General features: G+C 47.6%; 1 protein-coding gene across 5 annotated transcripts in view; it reads left to right on the forward strand.

The window, feature by feature from the left end:
* The window catches only part of BRPF1 (bromodomain and PHD finger containing 1), a 551,318-nt gene that overhangs the window by 339,296 nt on the left and 199,795 nt on the right, over positions 1–12,227 (forward strand). For all 5 annotated transcript variants that reach the window (XM_069643245.1, XM_069643247.1, XM_069643248.1 and 2 more), the window contains one exon: positions 10,574–10,882. In XM_069643245.1, the coding sequence (XP_069499346.1) occupies positions 10,574–10,882 (309 nt within the window). The remainder of the gene's footprint in view (positions 1–10,573; positions 10,883–12,227) is intronic.

The raw sequence follows: 12,227 nt of genomic DNA on the forward strand, positions 1-12,227 counted from the left end.
TCTTTTTTCGCCATTTCTTTGTGGAAAGGTCCTTCTTGAGATTTACACTGCGCGCCAGACCAGGTTTGGTTCCATTGTTTGCTTTGCCTTTGGCGAGAGACGTGAGTGAGGCCCGCCCCTGGCTCCAGGGTGTCTGGGGTAGGCAGGAAGTGAGGGATGTGCCCGAAACTCCCTGTGCTTAGTCTCCTAGGAGACCAAAATGCACTCTGTGATGATTGGCTGGCTGACTGTCCGGAAAGGACAGCCACCCTGCTGGGTGACTGACAGCTAGGCTGGAATGAATGTGGACAACTGAATAAAAAGTGAGGCTTTTGGCTTGGAAGGTAGGGTCGACCACTGGAACGAAAGAATCGAAGACTAGCTTGAAGAGGACGGCTGCTACAACTCCTGGACCGGTTGGCCCGGTGAAGCCCTGCTGCAGGTCTGAATCGCCAAGTGCATCTCGACAGAGAAGCCCCCACATGGACGACTTCTCCCTTTCAGTTGGTGGGACCAATCAACTCGACGGTTCAAGCCAAGAGACTCGCCTTTTATTCAGTTCTCTCCCATTCATTCCAGCCTAGCTGTCACTCACCCTGCAGGATGGCTGTCCTTGCCGGACAGACAGCCAGCCAATCACGCCAGAGTGCTTTTGGGTCTCCTAGGAGACCAAGCACAGGGAGTTTCGGGCACCTCCCTCACTTCCTGCCCAACCCAGACACTGTGGCGCCAGAGGCGGTCTTCAGTCCTGAAACCATCCAAAGACGTTGGAACAAAGGGAACAAACCTGGTGTGGCGTGCAGAGACAAATTCATGGCTCCCGCGATTTAATGCTACCAGTGTTCGAGGTCGGGAAAAATCATGGTGCTTTGTTGCAAAACCACTGCCACCAGCCATTTTGAGAGGAAAGGGTAGCATTTGACTGCTACATGAGTTTCTAGACACAGGGGATACTAAGTAACCCCTCCAGCACTCTATTGTAAGATGGGGTGTGCTGGGTCTAGAAAGTTACAAAATGTAAGTAATGTCAATTTCACTTTACTGCTCTTGGAAACAGTAGTTTCACCAAGAGAAGGTATTTAAAACTTGGGGACATCTAAGACGTCCATGTGCCATTGCACTGAAGGTGCTTTGTGTCACAATGTAAAGATGATGCCTATGGAGTTTGTCAGACTCCAAAGTCAAAAGAAACAGAGTCCAAATCACAGAAAAATACATGAGTTTGTGAAAAAGTTCTCGCTCTCTCCAGGTTCGAAATTTAAAGTCATAAAGTCCAGCAAAAAGAGCTGGGGGTCTGCAAGGTAGAAGGGAATTAGCACATTTCTGAGAATTCTCCTCCCTAACAGCAACACAAGCCTTCAACACTCTTTCTTCAATCAATGAAGAACATGAACCATCTGATGATGATCAGATACATTTTGGTGTTCAATAAGGCACTCCAAATGTGCCATACGAGTTAATTTAGAATTAATCTAGACTTAAAGATCTCTGACAAACTACAAACAGCCAGTGGAGTAGATGCATCTCCTGAGCTGAAATTTGGGAAGCCAGATTCTGCAGGTCATGCTGACAGATCATATAGACTATTGATTAGCCAAGGTAGTAGAATATTTGAGCTGGAGTAGACTTGCTCCTCCTTTTGAACAGGGTGACTTGACAGACATATTGGACCAGGGTGCACAGAGGGATCCCATTTTGTCCTTCAGTATTGCTTTTCAAAAAAGGGTTACAACAAATTGGGAAACGCATGATTCTACTACTGCAGTTAATAAGAACTTTCCCAAGAAATTTTGACCATCACGCAGTGACCCAGATTATTTACCAAGCACCCGACTCCAGAATGTTTGGTGATCCTAGCAGCCACGTCCACAAAACAATCTGCTTACCCTACCAGTCCTACAGACAGGGATGATAAATGGGAGGACGCTTGGGCACGGAATGTATTTACTGCCTGTAGCATGCCCTTGAAATCGGAAAATGCCACTTGTGGCTTGTCTAAATTTTCATTCATCCTGTGGAATTGCGCAGCAATGGCAACTGACCAAGAGGGAGACGGCTTCCTGGCTATCATCAAGGATGGTAAGGAGGCAATGTGTGAGTGCTTCCAGTTAGGTCTGGATACTGCAGATAGTTTTAGCGGATCCATGGCGACTAGCACCGTGCTATGCAGGTTTGCATGGCTGAAGAAATCTGGATTTGCATTGGACGTGCAATTTAGATTACTCAATATGCCCTTTGATGGCTCGAGACTGTTTGGTAGCAAGGCTGATGAAAGTCTGGAAAGGCTTCAGACCTCAAAAGCGGGTGCTAAATCTCTTAGCACCGCTATTGGACAGCCTCAACATTCATACTCGCTACGTCATCTTGGAGGGGTAAGTCCTTTTGTTTCTACTCCTCAATTGGAAGAGGGAGGACAAGCCATTCATAGAGGACAAAGAATATTCCCTCGTGGTGGACGAGAGAGGGGTGCTAAATCAGCCCATGCAGCGGCAGCTTTACCCTCATCCGCTGCTTCAGCTGCCTCAAAACCTCTCTGAGGCCTTAATCTACACGACCCCAGTGAGAGGCAGGCTCTCGGAGCATCTAAAAGAGTGACAAGACATTACTTCAGATGCTTGGGCACTAGAAACAGTAGCCGAGGGTTACTGCCTTACTTTTCTAAAAAGGCCTCGGGATCATCCACCAGGGACCAGCTCATTTAAAATTCCAGATCCACTCTGTATGCAAGAAATTTTGATCCTGCTAGAGAAAGGTGCAATAGAACCGGTACCTGCATCACAGAGATTTTCTAATTCTCAAAAAGGACAGAGCATTGAGACCCATCTTGGACTTAAGAAACCTGAACAAGTGCCTCAGGAAGGGCAATTTCAAGATGGTTACCCTTTCTCAGATCCTTCAGGTCCTCCAACTCCAAGACTGGATGGTATCATTGTACCTTCAGGATGCTTAGTTTCATGTGCCTCACAAGCACATAAAGTACCTGAGGTTTGCAGTTGCCGGTTCTCATTATCCGTTTCAAGGTCTGCCATTTGGGCTGACCTCCGCCCGAGGCTATTCACCAAACTGATGGCAGTGGTGGCAGCGAGTCGCAGGAGAGGGGGATTCACGTCTACCCCTACCTGGACGATTGGCTGATCAGGGCTTGTTCTCCCGAACAGCCCCTGGATCATCTCAGCCTGACTTGCCACTTTCTCCCCTAACTGGGCTTCTCCCTTATCTACAAGAAGTCAAACATGTCTCAAAGACTCCAATTCATCGGAGCAGTCCTGGATGCCTCCTCTGGAAAAGCTCTGCCAACCGAGGTCAGGGCTCATCTCATCCTGCAGCTGGTCACCAAATTTCAGTGCCCAGAGTCTTCCGGCATTCGATCTTTTGAGGTTGTAGTCCTCGTAGCATCCTGCGTTTTTTTTGGTGCCAGAGGCTCGCCTGAGAATGAGATCTCTCCAATGGGCTCTCAGGACTGTGGTCCCAATTCTCAGGCATGATGTCAGACCTCCTTCAGGTTCCGAGCAGTCTCGCAGGACCTTCTGTGGTGGGCCTGCGAGGACAACCTTCTGAAAGGAGAACCTTTTTGGCAACCATGGCTATAGATAACAGTAGTGACAGACCCTCACTCACGGGCTGGGGAGCCCACACCAATGATCTGACAATCAACAGTCGTTGGTCTGCATGGAGTCCAAACTCCATATCAATTGTTTTGAGCTGAGGGCATTCAGACTAACACTGAAGGTCTTTCTTTCCTTGTACAGAGGGAAGAATGTCCTGATAATGGACAACACAGTGGCCATGTACTACCTCAAGGAGAGAGCAGGTGTAGGGTCACGACCGCTGTGCAGAGAGGCAATGCAGTTCTGTTACTGGGCAAATGAAGAAGGAATCTCCCTATCGGCAGATCACCTAGTAGGAGAGGAGAACACAGAGACGGACGCTCTGAGCAGGCAGAGCACAGCCTCCCACGAGTGGGAACTAGCTCAGGAAGTCCTTCAAGAGATCCTCACCCTTTGGGGAACTCCTCAAGTGTATCTGTTTGCGACCAGTGTCAGCGGAACTGCAAGCAATTCTGCTCCAGTGAATTTCCCCCAAGAGGAGCTGTAGCAGACGCGTTCATGGTGGACTGCACGTTTCCACTTCTGTACGCGTTCCCTCCAGTCATCGTCATTCCTCACATTGATATTTTATTCCTATCACGCTCATACACAAGTGTTTCAGAGCGCGACAAGGCCAGGGAGGGGAGAACAAAAAAAACGATCTTACTAGGCCGAGTAAACTTGAGAATGCGCAAGTGCATGGGAGAGGGGGAGGGGAAAAGTGAACGGAAGGGTGAGAAGTGGAAAGTGCGAAGCAAAGGAGAAACTGATTAATAATAAATAAATAATAAAGGCAACAAACAATGGTAGTGCAGCCAGCAATTGACAAGTGCGAGGTTTAAGGCAGCAGACAGGGTAGGTCTGATAAGTGCAAGAAGAAAGGGGGGGGGGGGGCTGTATGGGTACAGATACAGACCCCAGTGCAAGGGGTGGCCCAGAGGCAGTACGGGAGGGTGAGCAGGTACCTGGGCCCGGAGGACAGAGGGGTGGCCAGGTGCACGGTGCCAAGAGAGAACAGATCAGCAGGGGACAGGGGGTGTGAAGGCAGAAGAAAAGAGGATGGTCTTGAGGTGCTTCCGGAACCAGAGATGATTCTCCTCAGGTTTTGGAGTGGCAGGGAGGCTGTTCCAGAGGGAGGCCCCAGCCGAAGACAGATCTACCCCCAGCTCGTTTCTTTGAGAAAAGACTGACGCTGAGGGAGTTGGAGGAAGAGGAGCGAAGAGCTCGAGAGGGGAGGTATTTGTGGAGGGATAGCTGAAGGTATTTTGGACCCAGGTCCCAGAAAGCCTTGTGGGCAATGCAGAGGGTTTTGAATTTAATCCTTGCATCCACTGACAGCCAATGGAGGGATTTCAGAGCTGGAGAGATAGGATCCCAGGGCGTGAGGCCAAGGACAAGTCTTGCAGTCCTGTTCTGGATTATTTGCAGAGAGAGGAGAGTAGAAGCAGGTAGATTTAGAAAGAGGCTGTTACAATAGTCCAACCTAGAGAGAGCCATAGCTTGGGAGACCATGAGCGTCTGGGGGGGAAGGAGAGGAAAGGCAGAGTACCTCTGAGGAGGTGCAGCAGGAAGTTTGACTTTTTAGAGACATCAGAGATGTGGGCGGAGATGGAAAGTGTGGATTCAAAGATGACCCAGAGGTTCTTAGCCTCGCAAGTGGGGGTAGGAGGAGGGCCAAGAGAGGCCGGCCAGAGTGAGGGGAATGGATGGTGAAGGTGTGCTGATGAGGAGGATCTCCGTTTTGCTTACATTCAGACAAAGATCATTGGCGGCACACCAATCTTGAATGGCAGTTAGACAATCTGAGATGAGAGTGGGAGAGGAGGTGGCCGAGGGCAGCCTGAAAGTGACATCAGCGTAGCACTGGAAATTTGAGCAGAAAATGGCAATGCAGTGGGCGAGAGTTACCAGGTATTGGTTGAAAATCCAGGGCGAGAGGTTAGACCCATGGGGAACACCACAGGTGGAGAGGAAGATGGATGATGGGAAGGACCCAAGTTGGACCTGGGAGGGTCGATCAGATAGGAAAGAGGTCAGCCAGGCCAGAGCCTGATCAGTGATACCCAGGTTATCACAGAGACGGTTGAGCAGGATGGTATGGTTGACCGTGTCGAAGGAGGATGAGGACAGAGGGAATGTTAGTCAAGGTTGGAGAGCAGATCTTCATGGATGTTCAGGAGAGCAGTTTCCGTACTTCTAGCAGCTCTGAAGCCAGACTGGTGGTCATGGAGACAGCCAACAGAATTGAAATGAAGGTTAAGCTGAGATATGGGCAACTTTTCCAGGAGTTTGCCCAGAAAGGGAGTAATGGAAATTGGGCGATAGTTTGCTGGACAAGAAGGATCAGCTGTAGGTTTCTTGAGAAGAGGATGCACAACGGAGTGCTTCAGAGGTGAGGGGAAGGGAAGGATCCTGAGGCAAAGAGGTGGTTGCAAAAATCAGCAAGGGCCGGAGCAAGGGTGTCAATGTGGTCCTTAATGGTTTTAGAGGAACAGGGATGAACCTGTTTTGACAAGGCTGTCATAGATCAGACTTGTCTAGCGACCTCGTCAGGGGAGAAGAGGATCGGACGAGAAGATTGGTGGGGGGTGGCTAAAGGAGGGATCAGCAAGCACAGATGGAGAGGCTGGACAGGATGTCCTGGGTTTTTGAGATAAAGTGAGAGACAAGGGCATTGCAAAGAGCCTTGGAGTATACAGGAGGGGTAGAGACTGCAGCAGGGTTGGCCAGCTCCTTGCAGATTTTAAAGAATTCGGCCAAGTTGTTGGATGCCGCAGAGACACAGGCTTGAATGTGGAATCTCTTCTTGGTGAGGACAGAGTCGGTATTGCCTTTGTAGCAGGCGGCAGGCCAGTTTGTCAGAGGATGAACAAGAAGCCCTCCATTTCCTCTCAGCCTCCCTACATTTATGTTTAAGTATATCTAGGTCTGAGTCATACCAGGAACTGCTCTTGGCTTTGGACTTCAAACGGATTCTCATGACAGGGGCAAGAGCATCAAGAGTATCTGAAATTGAAGAGTAGAGCAGAGACAGGGCTGTGTCAGGATGTGAGACAGCCAAAGGTGGAGGAGGGGGGGGAGAGAAAGTGGCGGCAAAAGCCTCAACTGAGACACGCTTCATGGGTCGGATGTCCGAGAAGGTAGGTGGCAGTGTTGGGATAGGCTTGGCTTGGGGGGAAGAGAGGTGAGAGGAGGGAGTGATCGCTCCAGGAGAGGAGTGGTCAGGGATGGAGAGGGGAGGTCAGCGGAGATTAAGACATCGAGTGTGTGCCCTGCAGAGTGAGTCGGGCCAGAGGGGAGGCTGGACAGGGAGCAAGAGTTGCAGAGGTCACAGAAGAGTAGAGAGGAGGAACAAGGATAGTCTAAATATATATTCAGGTCACCGAGGAGAAGTAGTTGAGCAGTAGAGGCCAGGAGGGAATAGGCGAGGTCCGCCCACTCCGAAAGAAATGAGGTGATTTGACCAGGAGGCCGGTAGATGGTAGCCACAGTAAGAGAATGGGTAGGCGAGAGAGAGAGCCTACAGACAAGGCATTCAAAAGAGGAGTAAGTCTGAGTGGGATTGATAGAGGCAGGAATCCACTCGGGGAAAGTTCAGGTCTACCCCCCTCTCCACTCTTATAAACCCCCCTCCCTCCCACGGACCGGGAGGATCTGGGTGCAGAAAGGATCTTGTAGCCATCAGGGAGGAGGGTGTCAAAGCTCGTGACAGAGCTGCCCGTGAACCATGTCTCAGTAAGACCAAGAAGATCAAGGTCTAGTTCTTCAAGGAGGTGGCAGATGTCAGAGGAGTGTTTGACAGCAGAGCGAGAATTGAGAGTGGCAATATGAAGAAGGTTGCCAGCTTTAAAGGCCCTCCGGGGAGGGGAACGGATCAGAGGTACGCCCTGCGGAGGAGAAAGAGCCCTAGGAGGGGCAGAGTAGGAGAGAGAGAGAGAGGGCAAGGTAGCCAAGGGGGGAGAGGAGGGGACAGCAGGAGCTGAGCGGAAATTGATGAGGTGAGGGAAGCGCCTATCAAAGAGGAGGAGGAGATTGGCCTGAGGGCCTTGGACCATGACAGTTCCATTTAGGTAGACAATGATGACTTTAGAGGAGTCGAAGGAAGTCTTGAGAACTTCCCAACGAGTGCCACCATTAATGGGAGAAGAGGAGATGGGGCAGAGCACAGAGACCATATGAGGAGTCCATAGATCGGGCGAAGGAATGACAAAGAGGATGGCGGTGAGGGTCTGTCTAAAGCATTGGAGTAGGTGTCGGCACTAGAAAGACCAGGGTTAGAGGCCAAGATATCCTTTTTGAACTTCATCCTACCAGACTTAGTGAGAAGGGAAGGATTGTCAATGGAGAAGCAGTTGGAAAAGATAGGAGATAGGGGTTTAAGTGAGGAGAGGATGGAGATGGAGAAACTGGGGGGGGGTAAGGGAGGTAGGTGTGGGACAAAAGTGGTGAGGTCACTGGTCTGGCAAGTTACAGAGAAGCATCCGTATACAAGGAAAAAGGATCAGGAGATTGAGAAAGATTGGGAAATCCATGATCCCAATTGCTCCGGATGGGGCTTTGGGGATGTGGTACCCAGACTTTCTGGACATGTCCATCTGCCCTCTGATACGTCTTCCACACACAGAGAGAGTCAGCGAGAGAGAGAGAGAGAGGTTCTCCATCCAGAGGTCAAAACACTCAACCTTCACGCATGGTTTCTGAGAGGCTGAGGTATAAGCATTAGGACCTCCCGGAAGACGGAATTGAGATTTTGCTTTTGCCCAGAAGGCCAGCAATAAAATCCTTATACCGCTGTTGTTGGAACAAGTTCAGCAGCAGCTGGAGGGATAAGAATGTGGATCCATTTCAGTGCGATAAACTCAGTGTTCTCTTTTCTACTTCACTAAGCAAATCTGGGGCTCCAGATAACAACAATAAAAGGTTCATCTAGCAGCGCTTTCGATGTTAAAGCGCTCATCGGAGGAAGCATCATACTTTAAGATCCCTTTAATCATTCAGTTTCTTAAGGAACTTCCTAATGTGTTTCCTCCTACCCCCTTTCAGGTACCTGTTTGGGATTAAATCTTGTATTAAAATTCTTAACATGCATTCCTTTTGAACATATGCATTCATGTCCGTTGAGACTAATGACACTTAAAACTGTTAGCTAGTTGCAATCATACCTGCCCGCAGGGTGAGAGAATTGCAAGCTCTGTCTTGTAAACCTCCATATACGGTCTTCCATAAGGATAAGGTTATTCTTAAAGTAAGACCTTTCGTTTCTGCCACAAATAGTCTTTGAATTCCATTTGTCCCAAAAAATAGTTTTTGCCAACTTTCTATCCCCCTCCCCATCTTGGAAAGGAAGAGGAGGAGAGGTTACATAGACTGGACCCTACGAGGGCTCTTAGTTTTTCACTCGCGAATGTCAAAAATTCACCATGACGACCAATTATTGATTGGATATACAGGTCATAAATTGGGATTAGTAGTAACAAAACAGACTGTATCCAGATGGATTGTTCTGGCTGTCCAAGAATGCTATAGACTGGCTAGCTCACTCAACCAGGTGCATGGCTAGTTCTTCCGCTCTTCAAAGAGGAGTACCTATTAAAGACATTTGTGCGGCAGCCGCTTTGTCTACCATACACACGTTTGTGAAACATTACTCCCTGGACACTGCTACTGAAGAGGGAGCTTTTTTTGGGAAAGCTGTCTTGCACTCTGTCCATGATAACTGCTAAAGACAGACCTAAATTCTTTTCCCACATGCAAGACTGTTACTGCTTTGGGAGGCTCAAAGATGAGGAATATGTGGAAGGACACAATCCATTCAAAAAACAAGTTACTTACCCCATGTAACGTTCTTTCGTTTGGATGTTCCCACATATTCCTCATCGCCCCTTCCCACCTACCCCGCTGCAGAATTTGTGTTTTACAGTCTGCGCTCGGTCTTCTGAAGTCTATGGATGCATTAGTAATTCCTCTAAAACATGGAAAAACAAGAACTAAAGCTAACGGCGCTGCAATGCTACATATACTTCGGATGGCGTCGACCATCGGACAGAGCCCTTCGAGGGACATGGTCATCGATGCTACCACACAGCGCCCTCTTTTGGGAATATTTTGCCGAAACAGCTGAAGCTGAAAGATAATTATCAAAGATGAGGAATACGTGGGAGGAACAAACGTTACCAGGAGTAAGTACCTTGTTCTTCTAAAGAATTCTCTTTGCCTGTGTATACCTGTGTATTTATAAAATAAACCATCATTTTTACAATACATAAGTATCAGGATTCCTTTGGACCGGTTGTATGCTACAGGTTCTTTGTACCTATTTACAGCCCTCTCCCTAAAATGAGCCTGACTACTCCGTCCACGCTACCAAAATAAGTATTACAGGTCTATTCTTAGTGTTGAATTTTCTGTATTGCCTCTAGGTTAGTTTTATTAAGCCCCTTGTGTGGACTTTAGCAAATCTGTCTTGACAAGCACTGCGCACATTTATTCTTTTTTCAAATTGTGAATTATCCATTGTTATATACACTTCTGGATCCATTTCCAGGGCAGCTGAAAGGACAGGAGTAAGAAGGAAAAGGCACTATGAACTTACAGTAGTCACTAAGGGGAGTATTTTATTTTGCAGTGGTACAGGGGACGTTTTATGCACTAGATGTAAACCTTTGGAAGTTACTCTGGGTGGAGTGTACAAAGCAAGAACACTGCGAGACTAGTTTTTACAGGTTAGTAACCTTTCCTTTACTGGTACGTCCTACTCCACCGCCCGCCAACTCTTTGCTATGGGATCATGTTGTAATGACAGTGCAGCGCACCAGGGTTTACGACCTTGGGTATTTCCTTATTTGATCAGGCATTGTGTCGTGGTTGATTTCCTTTTTGGGGTCTGCACAAATTGATTTCATAGTTGGATGCTTTATTCTCAAAATAAGATTAAACTGCTTCCTTGTGCCAATCCATTCTTTCTCTTTGGATCTACTCAACCAATGCAATTGTGTTTTTCTTTGTAGAAGATGAGCCGAGTCCAGAGAATCGAAAGCACCTGTCCTTGGAAGAGCAACTTAAGGTTCTTCTGGAGCGTCTGGACGAGGCAAGCTCAGGCAAGCACAGCATTGGACGCAATCGCCACGCCAAGATGTTAAAGAAGGAGATCACGGTCATTAGACGCAAGCTAGCTCACCAGCGAGACTCTAGGAGGGAAGCTATGGACAGGCACAGCACATCCGGTAGGGGGGGGATGCCACAGCATGCCCCTTCAGAAAAGGATGGACAGACGGACAGTGCTGCAGAGGAGAGCAGCAGCCAGGAGACTAGGCAAGGTACTGACTCACTGCTCGTTAAGAAGCTTCCTGCACTATAACATCGGAAGCCTCTTCTGCAGCCCAGATCGCTTATAGGCTGTTAAGGTTTTTTTTCTGTTATAATATACACAGCTACCTTTACTGTAGGTGAAGCCAAAAGAATGTCGTCAAATCTGTTTCAATGTGAAAAGGGCTCTTTGATTGTAGGTGGTTCTCAAAGACAAAACAATCTATAGGCTATAATGTAAATGCTGCGATAAATTCAATAATGTGAATGAACATTGGATTGAATTTTAGTAGTGGCTCATTTCTTTTGTGCTCAATATTAATTAGATTAGAGGAAAAGCAAAGGCAAGCAGTCTTTCAAAGTACACCCGTTTCGATTGTCATGATGTACCCAAATAAAGATTTCAAAGATTTATAATAATTATCTGAATAGATCACCCAATCTTCTTACAGTGGGCTTGTTTTTCATATTTTCTGTTTTGCTACTACAGCCGATTCCAATAATATATTGTCGTGCAAGTGAGATTTTTTTGGGCTGGGTTATTTGTAATGAAGTTGATGCCAATTAAAGTAGCACTGCATTCTACTACTGTTGGCAGGTCTATGGGCAGTAATGTTAACTGTGCTGCATATGTAGTTGCATGTAATGCATATGTTTGAAAAGAGGCAAGAAAGTAAATGATTGTAGGAAGGGATATTACATTGCATAACTGAAATATAATCTCCTTTGGTTGCTCCATCTACTGTTTTGGAGCAGTTCTACTATTTACAACTTTGAACTACCATGTGTAGACACCAACCATAGCAAGTACAGAGCTAGGATTGCTGCAGTAACATGCGGAGATGCGTAGTCACTATCCTGCATGCTCATCACTTTTTGGCAGACTAATTATTTCACTCACACCTACCCTGACATGCTTCTGCAGGCAGTAAATTGTCAGAGGGCAGATTACCTAAGACCTGTTTTTTGGGGGTGGGGTCCTCTACAGTAGGTAGCTCTTCTCACCAAACTGCTGTTTTGACCATGCCCAAGTTGGCTATAAGGTGGCTTCACAGAAAGCCAGTTAAGTCCTCTCTGAGATAGAGCTCCTTGATTACCTCTTTGCATCTGTAGAAGGACACAAGTGCTCATTTTGCCCACATGTGCTAACCTATGCTACCTCTTCTGCAAGCCATCACCTTACTGTAGAATCTGTAGGGCGTGGGGTTGCGTTCTTCAGATATATATCCCTATTCCACACCCTTCTTTTCTCATTCTGTTGATCCCTTACTCTCATTACATTTTCAAGTACATAAACCAGCCCCGGGACATGCTCTTTATCGGCTTGAGAAAATGGTTATTTTTTACTAATGAGCA

Source organism: Ambystoma mexicanum, chromosome 2p (assembly GCF_040938575.1).
Source record: "Ambystoma mexicanum isolate Mex_15411 chromosome 2p, UKY_AmexF1_1, whole genome shotgun sequence".
Classification (NCBI taxonomy): Eukaryota; Metazoa; Chordata; class Amphibia; order Caudata; family Ambystomatidae; genus Ambystoma; species Ambystoma mexicanum.